The sequence below is a fragment of the Hypanus sabinus genome, chromosome 5, assembly GCF_030144855.1.
Source record: "Hypanus sabinus isolate sHypSab1 chromosome 5, sHypSab1.hap1, whole genome shotgun sequence".
In the NCBI taxonomy this organism is placed as follows: Eukaryota; Metazoa; Chordata; class Chondrichthyes; order Myliobatiformes; family Dasyatidae; genus Hypanus; species Hypanus sabinus.
The window spans coordinates 27,739,110-27,762,511 of NC_082710.1; the positions used below are offsets into that span (position 1 = coordinate 27,739,110).

Consider the following 23,402-nt stretch of genomic DNA (forward strand, 5'->3'; position numbering starts at 1 on the left):
CACGAATGGTTCTCGGAATGAAAAAGTTAATGTATGAAGAGCATTTGATGGTTCTAGGTCTGTACTCATTGGAATTTGGAGATTGAGAGTGATCTTATTGAAACCTATCGAATATTGAATGGCCCAGGTAGAATGAAGGTGGCGAGAATTTTTCCTGTAGTGGGGAGTCTAGGACCAGAGGGCACAGCCTCATAATAGAGGGTTGTCCATTTAGAATAGGGATGTACTGAAATCTGGAATTCATTGCCACAGGTAGTTATGGAGGCCAAGCCTTTGGATATTTTTAAAGTGTATGTTGAGAGGTTCTTGATTAGTCAGGTGTCAAAAGTTATGGGGAGGAAGCAGGAGAATGGGATTGACAATGATAATATAATCAATCATAATGAAATGATGGAGCAGAAGAGATGGGCTGAATGGCCTAAATCTGCTCCTATGTCTTATGGTCTAAAGTCTCAGCAGGAAAGTTGAGAACATAGATTAGGTTCTATGGTATATTTTAGCATGTATTTTTCTCTAAATTCAATCTGTTGTGTTCTAGTAAAAAGATCAGGTTACTCTTCTGCGGCTTTAGAATTACCTTAAATATCTAACACTATTTAGAAGCCACAGTGTTGAGCATATGACTTACCAGATATTGAATGCTGACTTGTCTTCCAACTGACTGGAACCTTGGTCCCTGTGCACTCTATAAACTTACCAGGTTCACTGAAAAAAACGTTGTACTACAGTGCAATAGCTTTGGAAAAAAAAGTCAATTAAAAGTAACTTGGATATTGATGGAATTACAACTAACAGTCCAGAAAATCTACTTATCTAGCACCTTCAAAGTCCCAGGCATGCTGGTTCATAGGATTTAAATTCTATATATCTATTTCTTTAAATGATCAAAAGGAATAAAAATTGAAATCATTGCACTAATTATCAAAATATCAATTTTTGGCATTGATTGCTTTCAGCACTATTTGATACCCTTCTGTAAATTAAATGAAGTTTAATTCATTTTTTAAAAAGTTGGACAGTAACTGATATGGAACAGATTATAAAGATGCAAATTTACAGACCTTAAAAGAAATTCTGACGCTCAGCCACAAAAGTCATCAGACGCTGGAAATCCAGAGTAACACACAAAATGCTGGAGGAAGTTGGCAGGTCAGGCAGCATCTATGGAAAGGAATAAAGAGACAACATTTCGGGCTGAGACCCTTAATTAGGACTTGAAATAAAGGGGGAAGGAGACTGAATAACAAGGTGGAGGGAGAGGATGAAGTGCAAGCTAGAAGGTAAGGTGAAGCAGGTGGGGGGAAGGTGCATGGATGGTGGAAGGGGAATGAAATGAGAGGTGGGAAAAACTAAAGGGCTAACAAAGGAGAGGAGAGTGGATCTTAAGAAGGAAGGAAGGGGACACAGGAGTGAACTGAAAACTAGTAGATGATAGATGAACTGATTATTGGGGAGCAAATTGAAGGTCCATGAGCCTGTCCTTATCAGGGGATTAGAGTTGGAAAGAATCAGTAACATTAAATTCATCAGTATTATTATTTCAGAGGATCTGTCTTAGGTTCAGCATGGAAGTGCCATTACAAAGAAGACATGGCAACTCATTTACTTTCATAGTAGTTTGCACCGATTCAGCATGCCATCTAATACTTTATGAACGTATATAGATAGATACACTGTCAAGAGCATCTAGACTAGCTGCAGCACAGCCTGGTGTGGAAATGCCAATGCTCATGTACAGAAAAGCCCGGTATAGATAGTGGTACAGCCTAGTCCATCACAGATAAAGCCCTCCCTACAATTCAGCATAGATTTCTGCTACAAGAAAGCAGCATCTATCATCAAGGACTCCCATAATCGAAGCAATGCTGTTTTTTTTTTTGCAGCTGCCATCGGAAAGGAAATACAGGAGCCTTAGGTCCCAATAGTCATCGGGTTCGTTAACTAGTGTGGATAACTTCACTCACCTCAACACTGAACTGATTCCACAACCTCTAGATTCATTTTCAAGGACTCTAGAACTCATGTTCTCAATATTATTATTGCTTAATATATTTATTTTTATTACTATGTTTCTCTTATTGCATTTACAGTTGATAATCTTTTGCACATTGCCAATCTTTGTAGTTTTTCATTGATTCTACTGTGATTCATTGTATCTACTGTAAATGCCTGCAAGAAAATGAATCTCAGGGTAGTCTATCATGACATGTACAGTACATTGATATATTTACTTTGAAATTTGATAGGTGGGGAGGTAAACAGAAGAGGTAAGAGGGGAGCCAGAATAGGGAATAGAAGCATAGAGAAGGGGGAAGGGAAAGAAATTACCAGAAACTGCAGAAATTGATATTCATGCCGTCAGGTTGGAGGTAATATCTAGGTAGTCAAGGAGCTATGGACTGACATGTCAGAATGAGAATTGGGATTGAAATTAAATCATGTCAAGTCAAGCCAGGTTTATTGTTATTTAACTACATGCATACAGTGCCTATTAAAAGTATTCAGCCAGCATCCCCTCCACCCCTCCATGCCTGTCCCTGGAAGTTTTCATGTTTTTTTTTACGGCATTGAATCACAGTAGATTTTATTTGGCTTTTTTGACACTGATCAATAGAAAAGACTCTTTTTTTATCAAAGTGAAAGCAAATATCTACTAGCCAGTCTAAATTTATTACAGTTATTAAACACAAAATTATTGATTGCATAATTACTCACCCCCTTCAAGTCAGTAGATGCACCAATTATACCCTTGAGTAGTGCAGATAGATCTCAATCAGCTTTGCACATCTGGATACTGCAATTTTTCCCCATTCTTCTTTACAAAACTGCTCAAGCTCTGTCAGATTGCATGAAGATCATGTGTGAACAGCCCTTTTCAAGTCCAGCCACAAATTCTTAATTGGATTGAGGTCTGGACTCTGACTTCGCCATGTCAGGACGTTAACTTTTTAATCCATTCTTGTGTAACTTTGGCTTTGTGCTTGGGGTTACCGTCTTGCTGGAAAACAGATCTCCCAATTTGTGGTTGTCTTGCAGACTGCGTCAGGTTTTCCTTCAGGATTTTGCTGCATTCATTTTACCTTCTAACTTCACAAGCATTCCGTGGCCTTCTGTGGTGAAGCACAGCATGACGCAGCCACCACCATGCTTCATCATTGGGATCAAATACCAGGAAATCTGCAGATGCTGGAAATTCAAACAACAACACACACAAAATGCTGGTGGAACACAGCAGGCCAGGCAGCATCTGTAGGAGAAGCGCTGTCGACGATTCGGGCCGAGACCCTTCGGCAGGACTAACCTTTCATTTCTTTCCTTTCAGTTAGTCCTGACGAAGGGTCTCAGCCCAAAATGTCGACTGCGCTTCTCCCTATAGATGCTGCCTGGCCTGCTGTGTTCCACCAGCATTTTATGTGTGTTGTTGTTCACCATTGGGATGGTGTGTTTTTTTTAACGCCATACATAGCATTTAGTCTGATGGTCAGAAAGCTCAATTTTGGTTTCATCAGACCGTAGAACCTTCTTCCAGCTTTTGTCTTCATGTGTAGTTTTTGCTAGGATACTGATTCACCAGCAATTGGACCTTCCAAATAATGGTGTATTTTTAACACAGTTGAAGGAATTGACTGTATGCAGTGTCTATTTAACTAATTAAGTGATTTCTAAAACCAAATGGCTGCACCAGTGATGATTTGATGTGTCATATTAAAGAGGGAAAATACCTTTGCAATTAATTATTTTGTGTTTTATATTTCTAATTAATTTAGATCACTTTGTAGATACCGGTTTTCACTTTGACACAAGTCTTTTTCTGTTGATCTGTCTAAAAAAAGGCCAAATTAAATCCACTGTGATTCAATGTTGTAAAACAATAAACATGAAGACTTTCAAGAGGTGGTTGAATACTTTTTAAAGGCACTGTATATATAACCATATGTATATATAGGTTAATCTCACATAATGACAAACTAAAGTGCACAAATGAAACATTGTAAGGTATGAAACAGGTTAACCAGCAACACTTCAAATACAGTGCAGCAGAGGAGTTCAGAAGCCTAATGGCCTGAGGAAAGAAACTGTTTCCCACCATGACTGTTCTTGTGTTTATGCGTTGGAGTCTCCTGCCTCGTGGTAGAAACTCAAAGAGAATGCTGGATGAATAGGATCCTTAATACTAAGGGCCCTAGGTATGCAGCACTCCTGATAAATATCCCCAGTGGATGGTACGGAGAATCCTATTGTTCTCTCAGGTGTTCTCACAGTCCTTTGTAGCACTTCTGGTCTGATGTTTGGCTGCTCCCAAACCAGATGGAGATGCAACTTGTCAGTATGCTCTCAATGGTTCTCCTGTAAAATGCAGTTAAGATGGGGAGGAGGAGAGCTTCACTTGCCTCAATCTCCTTAGAAAGTGGAGCTGCCGCTGTGCCTTCTTGTTCAGGGAGGTGATTTTAAGGAACCAGAAGATGTAATCTGTGATGTGAAATCCCAGGAACTTGGTGCACTTAACTCTCTCTGCGGAGGTGCTATGTATTCACAAATTGGTTGGTCATTGGGAAATCCTCGTTGCAGATGGAGCGAAGGTGCTCGACAAAGCAGCCTCCAAATCTACATTGGGCCTCAATGTAGAAGGCTGCTCCAGATACAGTTGATGTCCTCGACAGACTTAAACATGAAGTGTTGCCTCATCTGGATGGACTGTTTGTGGCCTAGAATGGAGGTGAAGGAGGTGGTGGAATGGGCAGGTGTGGCACTTCTTTCACTTGTAGGGATAAGTGCCAGGAGGGAAATCAGTGGAAAGGGATGAATGGACAAGTGAATCGAGGAGTGAGTGTTCCCTGCAGAAAGCAGAGAATGGATGAGAAGTAAAAACGTGTTTGGTGGTAGGATCCCACAAAATGTGTCTTTACCTGAAGCTGAAGCTGAAGCTTACATTCCTCTGTAGAATGAGAAAATTGCAACACTTCAGATTCAGATTCAGTTTATTGTCATTTCGAAACCACAAACGCAATGCAGTTAAAAAATGAGACAGCGTTCTCCGGAATGATATCACAAAAAAGCACACGACAAAACAGACCACACAAGAAAAACTACATAACGTTTGGTAATCCCCAATCCAGAGACCAGAGAGGCTGCTGCGTATTAATATCGCGCTACCGTCTTAGCACGTTCCCAGGAAAGGAACTACAAACCCATCAGACAAAAAAAGACTACCCAGACACACCAAGTCAAAAGACCAGTATTACCACCCAACAAACCAAAAACCTACACAAAACCACATAGTTATAGTTAACACTTAGTTGCAACAGTGCAGACAATACCATAATTGATTAAAGACTGACAAAAACCACATAATTATAATATATAGTTCCAACAGTACAAAGCAATACCGTAATCTGATAAAGAGCTGACCATGGCACGGTAAAAAGTCTCGTCCCACAGCCCATCATCTCATGCAGACGGTGGAAGGAAGAAAAACTCTTCCTGCAATGATCCTCCAGCGCCGCAACCTTGCCGATACAGCCCCTGGAAGCACCCAACCACAGCCAACTCTGAGTCCGAAAACTTCGAGCCTCCGACCAGACATCTGGCACCGAGCACCATCTCTGCTCACACTTGTGCAATACGTGCAGTCCTTTGGTAAAGGATTATAGCAAACAGCATAGGCAGTGAGCCGGACGAAATACAGTAATTTGCCAAAACTTGGAGTGAAACACTAAAGCTTATAACAGTGGCAGGAGAATGGATATATTATGTAATATTTTAGTCTATTAGAATTATGAAAAAATATCAGATTGATAAAACTTTTTTTTTCTCCTATAAAGGGTTCAGAAAGCCTATTCTGCATGGATTGTGTTCCATGGGGTTTGCTGCTCGGCATGTCTTAAAGCAGTATGCAAATAATGATGTGACAAAATTCAAAGCAATCAAGGTATAAAGCTTCAGATTTTATATCTGATGTAGCATCTGGATTGTCTTATTCACTGAGTACTGGATTGGTTCAGCTCTTCGTGCAAACGTGTTATATTTATCAATTACAGTATAGACAGACTGTGGGGTTTGAACATGTTTATTTGATTGATTTTCAAGTCATACCCATGCTTACTGTAAAGTGCACATGTATAATAATCATAGTTACCAGAATTCAGCCAGTTTCATGTGCTCGTTTACTTCCTTAAATATTTTTAGAATACCTGATCCAACAATCTTTCAAGCAGTGTGTACCAGACTTAATCCACCTTTTGAGAGAAAAACTTCCACCTGAAATCCTTTCTAAACCCCTTTAGTCACACCTTCCCCACCTCTGATTCAGCCATCTCTACCGTTCGGGTTGGGATTGGGGCAGGAATGCCTCTATGTCAGTCCTATCTAAGCCCCTGATAATATACACTTATCAGGTCCCTTCAGCTTTTTCCATTTCCAGGAAAAAAGCCTCGTGTATCCAATTTCCCTTCATTCCATTGTTCAATCCAGGCAACATCCTGATAAACTTCCTCAGCATTACCTAGTGCAATAATATCCTTCCTGCAATGTGGTGACTAGAAATCCGTAAGGTATTCCTTCTGTAGTCTAACTTATGTATTACGTTGATCTATAACCTCTTGCTCTGATATTCTGACTAATAAAGGGATAATTCTTATATACTGCCTATTCCACCTTTACTACTTGTGCTACTTCATTAGGTGGATTCATGGATACTAATACCAAGATACTTTTGTTCTTGTACTTCCTGGAATCATATCAGTTTGATCCTGCCATTAGTAGTCCTTCTAAAATGTAAAATCTCATACTGTTCAGGATTAAGTTCTTTGTGCCATTGCTTTGCCTAAGTTACTAACTTAGTGTTGTTCTCCAACTGAGGGTTAGTCTTTTCACTATCCACTGTACCACCAATTTTAATTAAGTTTACAATATGATTTGTAAACTTACTCATGTTACTCTCATATATCAGATTAGGAGTGTTAATGTGACAAAATGCAAAGGTTCCTGTACTGATCTCTGCCATATGCCACTTGTCACAGATTTTTAGTCACAAAACATACCCTTGATTGTCAACCTTTTCGTCCAATTATCAGAACAACTTTGAATCCAGTTTCCAAATCCTGGGCAATGTGATATGACCTAAATGTCTTGCTTTTCTGGAATAATTTTGCTGTCTGCCTCAGTAGTTAAAACTGGGTTTATATATTTCCTGCTTCAGTGATTTGTAATTCAAAGTAATTTGCAGACTTCACGTTTGCAAGTGAAATATGGTAAGTTGTTATTAATTACAAAATCCATAATACATTTGAATAAAATGTGCAAAATTATGTGCAAGAATAACAGGAAAAACTGTCCTTGCATATAAATCTGTGGGCATGTTGACGTGTGTATTATCAATAACTTAGGACTACACATTTATATATATTTTGGTGTTTTTTGGAAATGTATCAATTTATGATGCAATAGACTTGACATTTGTTAGAAGCCTGTACGTTAAACTAAATGCACCTTTTCAGTGCCTGTATATTCTTTATGATGTTAGAATGGTTACTGTTAGAAATAATCTTTTCAACAGGTTCGTTTTGCAAAGCCAATCATTCCTGGACAAACAATAGAAACTGAAATGTGGAAAGAAGGAAACCGCATCCATCTTCGGTCAAAGGTCAGAACTTTCTCATCTTCATTAGCGAAAACAATGCAAGTAGTAAACAAACTTCAACCATTGCCTAATTATTTGTTTTACCTGATTGGAATCAGCTTTTTTATTAAGGGGCTGATGTGTATGGAAACTCTTCGTCCCAGTCTTTGAAGATGTGAGATAGCAACAGTAGTAGAGGTCAGAATTTTAGGGATTTTTTTCTCTCTCTGCCTGTAAGATATCCTGAAAGAAAAGTTAGGACTCTTCAGTTTTATCTGAGAATAAATCAAAAAATACTTCATTACATCAACAGAGAGAAAAAATAACTTCTATATTTTTAATTCACAAAGTCCTGGTTGAAAAATTGTGTTCATGCCTGAAAGCACAGAGCATATTTTAACCCATATTACAGAGACACCAGAGGTTAAAACACTACAAAACACTTTTTTAAAAAGTTAAACCAAGCTCAAGGATTATTTTGTGAAGGATAGAATTATAAAGCATAAGCCAAGCAAAATTTGCATCATACATTCATTCAGTTAGTTTTCAACATTGTTCAGGTTGCCATATTATTAACAAGATAAGGAGGAATTAGCAAACATATAGAAAGCTCAGCAATAAGAGTATCAAAATTGCAAGATCATAGCCACTAAGAAATCGTACGCAGGCTGGATGTCTTCTTAAAATAAATGGTTGAATTGTGACCTAAAAGCCATCTTCAAAAATTTTTAAGGGTTTGAAACAATTAATAGAATAAGAAAGAGTTGAGTTTTGCTTAGACAAGCAAAAGCTATGAATACAAAGCGACAGCACCAAGATATCAAGCTCCAATTTCTTATGAGATGTGAATTTATTATTACAGGAAAGATAGGGTGAATAATTCATTTAAGTGAAATTTACATAAATGTGTAAGGGTAAAGAGAATAGATTTCAGTACAAAGGTGCAAATTACAAGCAGGAGTGAGCCATTTATTTCTTTTTGTCTCCTCTGCCATGTAAAAAGTTTAAGCTGATTTGATTGTCCCTTTGACTCCATATTTCCGCCCTCCCTCGCTAACCTTCAACATATTGTTAATGTAATATCCCTGCTTTAAAAATATTAAAAATATGCAGATGCAGACCAGGCCAATCTAAACTTACCTTTGACAGCCCATCCATTTCAGGTTTCAGTCTGTTAGATCTTTGAACTGCTTCCAATGCATTAGCATCCTACCATTGATAATGGGACCACTATGTGGTCTCACCAGTGCTCTGTATGGCTGCATAAGAGTCTTTTGGGAATTGTGCACAAAGACATTTGCACCCATCTGCATTTAATGCTGTGTAATCTTTCATTATTAAGGTAGATGCATTTATTATTTTTCTGTCAAAGTGGGCAGTTTCTCATTTACTGTTGTTGCACTCATATTTAATTATCTTTGGAAACTTAAGTATCTATAATGCTGCTTTATGTATTTTTGTGAGGCACATTCTATGCAGCATGGAAGTTGGATGCCTGCCAGTCATCAGTTCTCTGCCACTTGGTGGAAAATATCAAGCAGCAGGTGATTTATATTTGCAGCCTTCTGAGATTAGTGTTTGCTGTAAACATTTTCTAACAGAAAATAAATGTGTAAATTCTTGAACTGTTTTAATAATAATAAATAGTTTAGAATGCATTTTGTATCTGTCTTAAACTTGAAAAGGCCTAAATGGGACAGTACTAGAAAACAGACACAAGCATTCAAACAAGTTTTCATTTCAGTTTTTGAAGGAAGCATACATAAGCAGACTCAGCGATCGTTGCATAGAATACATATACTTAGTCTGTGCTCCTGGTTGCAGACCATATCAGCTCCCCCTCCTGTTCTTACACTGACTTGTCCATCCTTCGCCTTCTCATTTCTCTCTCTCTGCTTCCATCGACCATTCACTTGCCACAAGCTTCCAAGTACACCCCAGCTCACCTCCCTACCTGGCACTATCTGCTTGTTATCTTACATTTCTCTTCAGTCCACCAATTGCCTCGGAATCCTTTCTTGCCACTCCCCTTTTCCTTCTCTCCATATCGGCCATCTCATTTACCACCCTCCTAAATCCATGCCTGCTTTTTCTCAAAATTTTGAGGATTCTTATCCTCTACTGTATTGAACTATGACAGGATTGTCATCACGTGATTTCAATATTCATAATGATCTTTCAAATATGAATTGTATAGCAGCTGAATTCATGAGCTTACTAGACAGCCTAGATCTTACCCTGCAGGTCAATGAGCTCACCAGCTGACTTGGAAACATACTTGACTTAATAATGACAAAAGGTTCTCGCTGTCTGATAACACCATCTTTGATCATCTTAGTGTACTTTTTGATGCCCTCATACCTGCTGACCATTTGTCAACAGAACTAGGCTAGGAAACTCACTATGCAACTGCCCTGTGCACAAACAGGAACGTAATTGTGTTGGCCCCAGGCCAACAATTTAGTACATGAATTCTACTGTTCCCCTGCACCAATACTCATTCAGACAACTTTTCCAATTTATAACACCAAAATGAGGATCTCCGTTGGCCGGATTATCAATCCTTTCTTCGCCCAGCCCTTGGCATGGGGGTTCTTCCTTGCGCTGATGTGTTGCTTGAGAGTTATCGCTGAAGCACACTTAAAGTATTCATTTCTGTGCTCCTTCCTTACCAATTCAAATATTGACAGACAGACATACTTTATTGATCCTGAGGGAAATTGGGTTTTGTTACAGCTGCACCAACCAAGAATAGAGTAGAAATATAGCATTATAAAACTAGAAATAATTAAATAATAATAAGTTAATCATGCCAAATGGAAGTAAGTCCAGGACCAGACTATTGGCTCAGGGAGGAGTTGTAAAGTTTGATGGCCGCAGGCAGGAATGACTTCCTATGATGCTCAGTGTTACATCTCGGTGGAATGAGTCTCTGGCTGAATGTACTCCTGTGCCTAACCAGTACGTTATGGAGTGGATGGGAGTCATTGTCCAAGATGGCATGCAACTTGGACAGCATCCTCTTTTCAGACACCACCGTCAGAGAGTCCAGTTCCACCCCAACAACATCACTGGCCTTACGAATGAGTTTGTTGAGCCTGTTGGTCTCTGCTACCCTCAGCCTGCTGCCCCAGCACACAACAGCACTGGCCACCACAGACTCATAAAACATCCTCAGCATCGTCCTGCAGATGTTAAAGGACCTCACTCTCCTCAGGAAATAGAGACAGCTCTGACCCTTCTATTAGACAGCCTCAGTGTTCTTTGATCAGTCCAGTTTATTGTCAGTTTGTATCCCCAGGTATTTGTAATCCTCCACCACGTCCACACTGACCCCTTGGATGGAAACAGGGGTCACCGGTGCCTTAGCCCTCCTCAGGTCCACCACCAGCATTCCAGTGCCATTGTCTGTAGGTCGTCTGATTGACCTTTAACACCTTTTTATTGGCTCTACTCCAGGCCAGCATCCATTTATTCCCTGTTCCCAGCAAGTGACACATGGTAATTTATAGCTATTTGTTCAGTTACCAGTTCGGATCACTCCAGGCAGGCATCAAATCTGCATTGGAAATTATCTCTAGTTCAGCAGATTACCTGAAACATCATTGTGTCTACTTTAAACCACAGAAAGCAATGCAACTTCATCTCACAAAATGGAGGACATAAAACAGTTCCAGAAAATATCAGCCTCCATCTCCAATCACATGGCAGGAACAAAGAAAATTGATCTGTCTGCTTCCACTGTCCATGACTCATTCAAGTTTGACAGTTTCTTCCATATTTTAAATCCACCATGGCCAACATACCTAGAGCCGTGACCATGAAAAAAAAGTTAAAAAACAGTTTCTGGATGCTGTAGTACAACTGAGTTCTTTGAGCTAGGTTGTTTATCTGACCCATGTGACCTAAATTGCTCAGTAAATGAAATGGTTGATTCTTTCACCAATAACTTGACAAATATATTAAACACAGTTGCCCCACCTAGGGTTTAAAAAAAAATCATTCAGTAAAACATCGGCTTGATTAAATAATAATGTCCACAAACTCAAGCGATCATGCAGAGTAACTGAGAAAATGGAGGAGGATTAGGATTAAAGTCCACCACAATATTTTTGATGAAAAACTAGTCTCCTTTAATGCTGCTATACACTCTGTAAGAAGAGCAGGTTTTTCCAAGATTATTACAGAGAATAGTGGCAATTGAAGAATATTTTTTTCAACTATATACTTACTATTGATTACTGCTCCAATCTGTAATGTCCTCAGTTGAGTATATGCCACAAAGTGTGAGAAATCTGTGATTTTGTTTTTTATTCAACAAAATTATTTCTACTAGGGAAAGTATAGGTACCGATATTGGTAACCTTTATAGCCGCTTCGTAGAGAATCGGCAACTGTGTCAAAATTTACCAACTATTTCCATTACAGAGCTGTACAAGATTGTAACAGTGTAACCTGTCAACTTGCTGTCTCACCCCTGTCACATTTTCTGATGACTCTTTTAATAGTGTTTTCAATTAGGAAAATTATTAACCCTTTCCTTGAAACTGGAGTTTTTCCAGATGCCTTTAAAATCGCTGCTGTCAAACCCCTACTTAAATTGCCAAACCTTGACAGTGAGGTACTGGCTAACTACAGGCCTATATTAAATCTTCCCTTCCTGGCCAAGTTTCTTGAGAAAGTTATTTTCAATGAACTGAACACCTTTCTGAATGAGAATAATATTCTAGAAAAAATTCAGTCATGTTTTGCGGCAAACCTCAGCATGGAGCCGGCCTTTACCAAAGTTGACGGTGACCTTAAGCTCAGCACTGATGCCAACAGACTCTCAGTTCCAGTCCTTTTGGATCTATGTGCTGCGTTTGATACAATTGACCACAATGTTTTTTTAGATTGCCTTGAGAACTGGAATGGCTTCTTTGGTACTGCCCTTAATCAGTTTCATTCATTTATCTTAGAGAGAAAATTTTTTGTCATTCTTGGAGACCAATTTTCGAAGAGATACGATGCACCTTTTGGTGTTGCTTAGGGAAGTTGTCTTGGTCCTGTACTCTTCTCCTTGTACATGCTGTCCTTCGGAGATAGCATTGAAGAGCATAAACGTGATTTCCACATTTATGCAGATGACACATGATTGTATATTTCAGTTGAGCCTAATGATGGTAACACTTCATCTTTTCTGACTTCTGGTACAGCTTCAATAAACAATAGATGATCAATAATTTCCTAAAACTAAATGAAGATAAAACTGAAATACTTTTGGCTGGTCCCAAAGCCAAAAGAGATAAATTTCTTGATAAACTTGGGAACTTGGCTTGCCTTGTAAAATGAGAAGTAACAAGCTTGGGTGTTATCCTTGATTTGAATTTGAATATTAAATCCACCATAAACATCAGTATGACCATTGCAGTATTTCTACACTTCAAGATTCAAAATTATTTAATGTCATTTCCTGTATAAAGTTTAAAGGAGAATGAAATAATTGTTACTCCACATCTGATGGAGCTCAGAAAAATACGCTATAAGATAAAGAATGCAATAATACTAATAAAAATACAATAAATATACTGTAAATGTGTTAGATAGCTTATGTACAATGTATGTTAATAAAGTATGTTAATAATGTATGTTAATAAAGTTAATAAATAGAGCTAGGTACAAGAGCATCTACATATGGTGATTGACAGGAAATGGTAAAGTAGTGGTTGTTGGAGACATGGAAGGTTAGAGGGTGGAAACTTAAGAACTATTGCAAAGGTACATCCATTTTTGTCATGCAATGCTAAAAATCTAATTTGTGCTTTTTTATTGCATGGAATAGATTATTACAGTGCGTTTTCGATTAGCCTTCCAAAGCAATGTATTGACAAATTTCAACTCATTCAGGACACTGCTGCTAGATTTTTAAATAAAATCTGGATGAGGGAGCATATCACTCCCATCCTAACTATTCTGCATTGGCTTCCTGCTAACTTTTAGAATTGATTTTAAAGTTCTCTTACTGGTTTTTAAAGCTCAATGGTCTGGGACCAGACTACATCACAGAATAATTTTCATCTTATTATCCTGCCTGAGCTCTTGGGTCTTCTTCTGCAGCTGTCTTAAATTTAAACAATCTCACTCAAAAGATAGTTGGCAGGTTAGCTTTTCTGAACTGTGCTCCTAAACTGTGGAATTCAATACCTAAAACCATAAGGGATGCAGACTCAGTTGACACTTTTAAATGCCAGCTCAAAACTTTTTTATTTAACCTGCTTTTAACTAACACCTTTTTGTCTGTATTTTTATTTTATTTTCTTGGTACACCTTATCCCATTGTAAAGCACTTTGAATTACATTGTATGAGCATTGCTCAATGAATAAATTCTTGCTATTGTTAGCATGCTTCTGATGCAGAGTTTCAACCGAAAACATCGATAATTTCTCTTCACTGAATCTGCTAATCCTACTGAATTTCTCCAGCAGATTATGTGTTGATATGTATTTCTACCTCATTATTACAATTTCAGTGCACAGGCCTCGGCATTTGCTAATGACACAAGAATCACTTTAGTCAACGGCTGAACGAATTGCAATCAGCTAGCTTCGAAACCATCTGTACTCCTTTGGCAGTTTGGATACAAGCAAATGTTGACGGAAAAAGCTGACGGAAATTGCCACAGCAAATGGTTAAAATACCCCTGAAGACCTCATTCTTGCTGCAAACATCACAAAGTGTCCAGTCCACGGCTTCGAAGCTCTCCCTCTTAATCATGGGGCACTCATCCCAGAAAATAGGCCACGCGTTTTGGAGTAAATTTGCGGTATTTGTGTTTTTATCGATGTTACAAAGGGTATCTTCATTGACTTTGAGGGGTATTTTGAATCTTGAATGCGCTGTCCTACCACCAGGCATCAATGTTGCTGCAATATCTGATGATGCTACAGCAATAGCAACTCTTCCATCACCCCTAACTTTAGTGAGGATCAAGTTGATGATAAATGTCTTGGCCATTCCTCTTGGTGCATCAATGAAAATTATTGAAGAGAGATTCCTTTCCAAGCAGTCGCACACATATTCATATACTTCTCTTAGCTCATTATTCAATAGGGGCTCCTTCTGTGAAACAAATTCCTGCTATTTGTCTCTGTTGCATTGCAGTTCACGCAATAATTCCAAATTGCCAGCATTTTGAGTAACTGATCCATTTTTTGTTGTTGGCAAGTTATATTCTTCAAGTGTTTTGCCCAAGTTCTGAAGTTTCTCTTGAAAATACAGAAGAGCTTGTCCATGATGCCTCTCATCGATCATGATATTAGGATCATTGATAGTTCTCATCTCCATGAGTCGTGCATTTTGCCTTGCTCTTTCTCCATGGTGGTATTGTCATTGAAAAGCGGTCATTGTCGTCTTCAGCAGCTCTTGCAATAGTTACTCTTTGGCACATATTCTCGAGGTGATCTGTTCTTTTCTCCTCTGTCTCTTCCTCTCTCCTTGTCCTCTGCCTGTTTTGTCATTCTGGAGTCGTGCAGCCTTTTCTTCCTTCATCTCTTCCATCTGTTCTACCATTTGTTCTTTCTCTCTGATCCTGGAATCGTGCAGCCCTGGACTGATCTGATTCTTGTTCTCTCCTCCTTCTGTGCTTATTGTTGTCATTTTGGAGATGTGCATGCCTCTTGTCCTTTGTCTCTTCTCTCATCTTTTTTGTCCTGACACGTTGATTTTGGAGTCGTGCGGCCCTGGCCTCATCCGATTCTTGTTCTGTCCCTCTCCTTGCCATTTCCCGATGACGTTTGGCATCATCTCTTGACTATAATGTCCACGTTCTCTTTCCACGTGGCATAATTAGGCTGTCCATATTTTGTTACTCTAATGCTGGATAGAAGATACGAAGCAGTAACAGCAAAGCAACCAGGATGCTGATTTTTCTTGATGACGTGATTGGCGCTCTCCTAAATGGACATGATAGCCCTGCACTTTTGCTGTGGTCTGTGTGGCAGCTGTGAGTATATTGAGGTACTGCTGAGGCTGGCCATACGCATACATCATGTTGAGGCATAGCGGTTTCCATCATGGCTGACATCGACTCTCAGGTGAAAGCGGGGCTGTTGATTTTTGCGAATGAGCAATTTTATACGAATATATAACCCTGAACTTTGCCTGCATTCTGTAGATTAGTGCATATTAAGTCGATTTAGCCAAAAAAAAAGTGCTGTTGTAATGCACCATTTGCGCTAATTAGAGGTCACAAACAGACAGACAGAGCATGAGAGTTTTAGTAATCTATATATATCTTGCTAAAGATTGCTCATCATCATATACCTACCTCCAAAGGTCATTAACATGTGGTGAAGAGGCTTGTGAGTTACTAAGATCCCAAGTGCGATGCCATCTGGAGTTATGCCATCAGGCACTTAGCTCCTAGTAGGGTCACCCATGGTCAAGGGGGAGGTTGCAAGTGAGGTGCGATTCAACCAAGAACCCAGTGGTGGAGCTGGTAGGAGATGATGATTCAAAACAATGGCAGTGAAAGTGGAAGAAGGCTGGAGCAGTGAAAGTTCCTCAATCATCTTGCATTCCATGCCACTGGACTCTGACCCCAGTCTATCAAGGACCATGTGGTGGCTACTGTGTATCAGCCTCCCCACGTTAAACAAGTTGCACACAGGCATTCTCCATTAAGGAAATCTGTCCTAACATTCTGGATTAACGCCTTAGCAGAACATCATTCCCAACTTGAGTGATTGCACTATTACACTTAGCGGCTCATATTGTACTGCTTAACATTCAACTTTGCGATTTTTGTTTTTAAAGCTAGTATTTCCCTTTTGAATTTGTTTTTCATACTTTGTTTTTCCCCTCTTTTACTCAGGTAAAAGAAAACAATGAGACTATGCTTACTGGAGCATATGTGGATCTGGAAGACACTGTGATTCAGCCCAGAGCTAATGATACTGGCATGGTAAGCTGTATTATTCATAGGGGGAGAAAATACCCTGCTCTCAAATGCCATTGATAATTGTGTAGTACATTACTTAGTGCTGCAAGGGATGTGTGAGTGATAGTAGATACTTCCAGTTCAAAAAAAAATTTGGAAGAATTTCTTCACTATGCTTAAAATTGATTTTTAATACAGTGAGTGAATTATTTCAGAAATGATTAAAACAAAGAATACTTTAGTCATAATATTTGAATGTAAAGACAATGAATTGAATGAACATGCAATAACAAAAATCACTAATCATTCTTTTGCAGTGTTTTGAGATGTTCTGTATTGAATGTATTATAAAAAGTGTTCACCTTTAAAACTTTTTTCTCAGACAACTAGATTGCATGTTTGGACTGAAGTTAATACAGATTTATAGAGAATGGCAACAGGCCCTTCAATCGACTGTTTCGTAGACCTTCAAGTTTCGTTCTACACTAAACTTTTCAGCACTTGGTCTTTTCTACCATGTTTCAGATGCTCATTTGAAAACTACGCTTTGAGACCGTTCCTCTGTAACCACCTGTTCAGGCAGTGCCTTCCTGATTTCAAGCACACTCTGTGTGGGAAAAACTCTTCCTCAAATCCCCTCTAAATATGTCCTGGTTTCTAATGCTAGTTCATGCCCCTTCCCATAAATTATGGGTGGGACAGGGGCATGATCTTTTTCACATCTATTTAAATAGGTCCTTGTGCGCTCATGAATAAAATATACAAAGTTTTGTAAGAAACAGAGTCATAGAGAGATATACATGGAAGCAAGCCCTTTGACCCAGCAAGACTCTGCAAGCTGTCACACATCCAATATTATGATGATGCTACATGACTCATTTTATTCTCTCCACATTCCCATCAAGATCTCAGATTCTACCTTTGCATTGGCTTAATTTACAGTAGTCAACCAACCTACCAACCTGCACATGTACTTTAATATGAAGAAGGAAACTGGAGCATCCTGAAGAAATCCTGCACTTGCAGGAAGAAGCTGTTAACTTTGAACCAGACAGTGCCACGAGTCACAGTTGAAGTCAAGTTGTTGGGGCTATGAGGGGGTAGCTCCACCATTTGTGCTACTCTGCCATTTCAAATTTTTGTATTTTGACTTTTTTTTTGTCTCATTGGTAATTCCAAAGTACTTGTGAAACATTCTGAAATTATTTGGAACTCTTATAATTGTACATCTTCCTTTTTAAATAGGTGAAATGAGGAAAATACGAAAGGTTGTGGATCAGTTGAGGTGTGTAGTAACTTTGCCCTGCAAATGTATTTAAGTGTCATGACAGAGAAAATAAACAAGCTGGTTAATAAAAAACACAAAATGCTGGCAGAACTCAGCAGGCCAGACAGCATCTATGGGAGGAGGTAGTGACAACGTTTCGGGCCGAAACCCTTCATCCTCATCCTGGGGGTCATGTTTTACGATTATCCCCAAAATGGCTCTTCTTGTGCTCTGTACATCACTTCATGATGGCTTCCTTGTCTGTCAGCAGGCTGGAGCCATTGGATGAGCATAGAGGGGCTTGAATCTGACGAATTGGACAATACACTACATACAGCAATTTGTAGATGGCTTGGTCATCAGGTCTAAGTAGCACCACTTGATGGGAGCAGGTTTGTGATGGTCTTTGGAAGATCCTGTTGAAGTGCATCTATCCCCCAAAATCCTTCACCATCCTGCAGCAGCTCCATGAAGGCCAAAGTGATCAGGTTTAACACAACGGCAACCTGTCTGTCCCATTCCCCATCAGTACCAGCGTGAAACAAGGAAGGGAAAGAGACCATCTTGGAGAGCATCTACATTTGATTTCACACTGATGGAAATATCTTCACCATCTGCTGCCTTCTTGCCTGACCAAAAACCATGCAAGACCCCATTCTCAAGCTACTATATACGGATGACTGTGCTGTCCTCAAGCACACAGAGGACTTGCAACAGGCTGCAGTTATTCAGTTCACCAAGGCTGGAAGGGCTTTTTGGGTTAACAGTCAGTCTGAAGAAAACAACGATCCTTTATCAGAAGCCACCTCATGGCACTTACAACTCACCTCAGATCACCAGTGATAGCCATCCTCACACCACATTTGATCAGTTCACTTACCTGAGCGGCATCATCTCCAACAATGCTATGGTAGTAAAGGACATTGACATTCAACTTGCCTAAGCCAGCAATGCTTTGGGCGCCTCCAGAAACGTGTGTGGAAGAACCACCAGCTATGTCTGTCCACAAAAATCCAGCTCTACAGGGCTACCGTCATCACAACAGTGCTATATGGCTCCGAAGCCTGCGTCTTGTACCACAAACAAATCTAGTTGCTTGAGTGATTCCTTTAATGCTACCTCTGCTCCATCAAGTGTATCAGCTGGCAGCATTGTGTCTCCAACAAAGAGGTCCTGGAGAAAGCTCAACTTCCAAGCACTGAAGTCACTTTGCTGCTCAAGCAGCTCCTCTGGTCAGGCCACACATCTTGCATGGGCAACTCCAGGTTACTGAAAGCAGTACTCTATGGAGAACACTCTCAGGGCAAGAGAGATTGCGGTGCCCTGCGCAGAAGTTACACAGACCAACTTAAGTAACAGTTCTGTCAGGCAAATTTTGAGGTCAGCAGCTGGCTTGTGACAGAGACCACTGGAGAATGCTCATCCACAGAGCAGACAAGAATTTTGAGGAATCCAGGAGAGTGATTCCTGAAGAGAAGAGGAGACAGGAAGGATCCTACTACCCATGAGACCACAGCCCTGCTGTTGCTGTGTCCCGACTGTTCCAGTCTGCATATCCAGAAATGGCCCCTACAGTCATCAACAATCATGCCATTGCTTCTGAGGATTCTTCTTCCCTTTGACCTTCACAAGTGAAGAACCACCCAACATCAGTAGCATTAGTAGTGGTCTAATTTGTTCTGTATTTCAATTAAATACATAATTTGTTACTCAGTTAAATGGTAGTTTGTCTTTTTTGTACTTTTTAAACTATTTCCTTGAACCTTTGGCTATTTGGGGCAATCACTTAATTGGGCCAAAATGTACTGGCCCCGATGTGTTAAGCAAAATCCACTGTATCAAGTAACTTCATTGTTTTAAGTGTCTGATTTTAAAGCGTTTTTGTTATTACCAGTTTGAAAATGATAATATGTAATAACATGTTCAATCTTTGATAGTTTTTGGCAAGCTTTTTGACTCAGTTGGTCCAATCGAAGTGCTTCTATTGGAGGGTTAGGCAATACTGGAATTTCTGCTGAATATCCGGAAAGCCTTGCTGTCAAGAATCTTGCACTTTGACAACCATGCTGATAAAGTTATTTAATCTTTTATCTAGTTTAGTTCTGCCCATTTTTCTAAGATTAACAGTAGTAAATCAGATATTGGGCAGTGTCTATAGAGAGAGAAACATTTTTAATCCCGAGTTATGGCATTGTTTGTGTTCCCAAATATTCATCAATTCTAATAGAATTATGTTTTGAAAATTGTCATGTTTATGCAGTACCATTATAAATTGTGCTGCAATTGCTGTTCCAATGGTAGTGTTCATTTATTACAAGTAGTTTTTTTGTGAACTTGTGAATATGCTCAAAATTGTATTTTTTTTAACAGAGAGCAGAACTGCAAAGTGATCTAGTGTTTGCAGAACTTAGTCGCCGCATTAAAGATGTTGGCAGGGAGATGGTTAAAAAAGTGAATGCAGTGTTCCAATGGGATATCACAAAAGATGGGAAGACAGCAAGACAGTGGAGTAAGTTGTACAGTTCCATAAGATGATATGTATTTTCAGTGTAACAAATGTTCTCCTTTTTTGACCTTCCTGTCTACAGGGATTACAGCATTTGTGGCAAGTGAAGTAAACCAGGATGGGCTGGATGGGTTGTCCTTAAAAAGCCCAAATGTGATTGTAGGGTGCACCACAGATTGTTTCCAGGCATGGTTGCTTTGTTGTTTGAGGAAAGATTGAGCTAAATGAACTTTTAAAATCTTCAATTCGGAAGAATGGGGGTTAATTGACCTTACTAAAACGTATAAATTACCAGAGTAGTTGCAAGCATGATGTTTCGGTTACAGAGATGAAAATAAATTTCTTCACGTCACTCGTAGTGAATCTTTGGAATTACTTAACTTAGTGGGCTGAAGAGACCCTGTTTAGTATACTAAAACAAATGGTTCCCAGATTTTCGATATTAAGAGAATCAAGAAATGTCAGGTGAGAAGTGCAGATGGCACAGATCAGCTTTGACCTTTTGAATAGCAGAGAAGGCACAAGAGTTAAAATAGCTATTTTCCTGTTTTTTTATACCATTGGTATAACGAAAACCATGGACCTTGAGTAATAAGATCAATGAATTACATTTAGATTTAACTTGTGTAATGCAAATAAAATCAAAATATGTCAAATTGGGCAACATGTACTAAAATAGATAACTAGATCTCAGCTGGTTGAATGGTGTTGCAACAGTGACATTCCCATTCAGTGTCAGCAAGAACAAGGAATTGATTGTGGGTTGTGGAAGGGAAAGTTGGGAGAACACACACTGGTCTTCATTGAAGGATCAGTGATAGAAGAGATGAACAGGTTCAAGTTTCTGGGTGGCAGCGTTTTGGAGAATGCATCTTGGGCCAAACCTATTGATGCAATCATGGAGAAGGCATTTCATCAGCTGTACTGTGTTAAGAGTGTGAGGGGATTTGGTATGCCCACCAAAGACTTGAAGGTTTTTATGGATGTATGGTAGAGAACATTCTGACAGGTTGATATAGAGCAGTGTTTCCCAACCTTTTTTAGCCCATCACCCCCATAAAGCACTTCATGATTTCCAACACCTCTCTTAGACACAATATACTTTCTGGCATCCCCATAGTGTAAAAACATGTCTGCCTTATGTTAACATGAGAAAAATGATTTTGCTTTAAATTTCTATTTGTCTTTAAACCTAGCTTACTCAGTATTTGTGCATTGTACAGCAGCTTTGATGTCAGTGTGATCCTTGAGCTTGATGGTTTTTAGCAAGAGCTGAAATATCTGGTTCATGTTTTGGCAGCAAAACCCTTAAATCCCCACGCATAACAATGTCCATGTGGTTCATTTTTGGTGAGTATGTGGTTCACTGCGCTGAAGCCTCTCTCAGCAAGGTAGGAAGATGGAAATGCAATGAAGAGCAGTTTCCAAACACCGGGAAACTTCATATGAAAGGGTAGTCACATAACACAAAAGCTGACATTTTTGAATAGCATTTTTGCTTAATCATCATTCTGAATTTTGGCAATTTCTTCTTGCAAGCTCTCTTCCTGTTCTTCCACCTTGCAAGAAGATGGATTCCGGAATTTCCAGATTGTTCACATCCCTGAATCAATTCTGAAAATCCTTCTTTAATGACTGTAGGTGTTACTAGTACTCTTGCAAATCACCCTCTGAGAAAGAGAGTGTCATACTTTCCATGCAGGGAAACTGTGAGAACATTCTTTTCCCAGTGTTTTGCTTATGTATTTCCAGTTTTCCGATAATAGTGGACACTGCTTCTTAGCTGAATTACATTGAAATTCTGACCCTGCAGTTTCATATTTAGAAGTGCTTTTTGTCATACAGATTGGCTAGCTATGCCACATCTCTAAGCAGAAGTTCAATCTTGTTTTTGCCTCATTTATACATGGGAAACAAATGGGTCTTCGGGCTGTACACAGAAAACCTCCAGTGCATCAAGAAAGGGTGAAGTCTAATTTTTAGATATGATCTGATTAGAAGTGCAGTTCTGAATTTAGTGGTACTGGAGAGGGTGTAAAAATTATTTATAGAATGATGCCAAGTATCTTTAAGTCAGAGTGAGCCTATTTTTTAGTTTGAAAAGAGAGTTTGCGGTTGACTTAATAGAGATAAATTCTAACAAAATATCCTTATATTTGAAATACCAGGCAGAGAATATTCCCACTTCTGGTAAAGATAGATGAAAATTGGGACCTTTAAGTAATTTCAAAAAAATATTTATACAATCTCAACAAATTTGGAATCTACTGAAAAATTAAAGCTCCATGCAAAAGTGTTATTTTATGGCTGACTAAACAAGTTAATGATTGGATTGAAATAAGAGCTTATGATATTATAGAGTTAGAAGTTGTGTGAAGGAGAATCAATGGATTTGGTATGCCTAAGACCTGGAACTTAGGGCACTCTTATTGAATGGAATGGTGGAATGACCCTACTTCCTCTGGAATTTAGAAGAATGGCAGGTGATCTCATTAAAACACAAGGTTGGTTGTGCTCCTTTTGTTTGAAATTAAGATTAATTTCTTAATAAGGTAGTGAACATATGGAATTCTTGAAAAAGGATCCAGTGCTTTCCTGGCGTATATGACAAATAAACTCTTTTCGGGCTACTGGCCGGCTACAGGTATTGACTTTAACTGACGTTTCGATTACAAACTCTGCCACCTTCATCAAGGATGATGCCTGTAATGTCTAGTCCGGTGGTATATATACCCCTGTCATCTGTCCCTCCTGATTGGTTAGTCTCATCTAGTCAGTTTCCACTGTCCCACCTCGTTTACAATCAAATTCCAATCTTTCCTGAGAGCGAGACCTTCATCTTTGTTAAAATTGTTTTCCTCTAGTTTTATTTCAATGGCTTCCTTCACCAGGTGGTCACAAAAGCCATTGGCATAGCACAGTAGTTTTTGTGCCATCGAAGTCAATCCTGTGTCCGGTACAAATGCTGATTTCTTTAGGTAATTGAAACAGCTACACCTCCTATGCTCCGTTTACAGCGTGCACCCCTGATGAAGATGGCAGAATTTGTCATTGAAACTTCGGTTAAAATTGATACCTTTACCCGGCTGGTAG

At 39.2% G+C, this 23,402-nt stretch overlaps 1 protein-coding gene across 2 annotated transcripts in view; it reads left to right on the forward strand.

Moving 5' to 3' along the window:
• The window catches only part of hsd17b4 (hydroxysteroid (17-beta) dehydrogenase 4), a 109,275-nt gene that overhangs the window by 79,381 nt on the left and 6,492 nt on the right, over window positions 1-23,402 (forward strand). Inside the window, exons 19-22 of one of the 2 annotated variants that reach the window (XM_059969635.1) lie at window positions 5,823-5,929; window positions 7,556-7,642; window positions 16,471-16,560; window positions 20,174-20,312. In XM_059969635.1, coding sequence (XP_059825618.1) covers window positions 5,823-5,929; window positions 7,556-7,642; window positions 16,471-16,560; window positions 20,174-20,312 — 423 coding nt within the window. The remainder of the gene's footprint in view (window positions 1-5,822; window positions 5,930-7,555; window positions 7,643-16,470; window positions 16,561-20,173; window positions 20,313-23,402) is intronic. The other variant, XM_059969636.1, reaches the window with a different exon arrangement.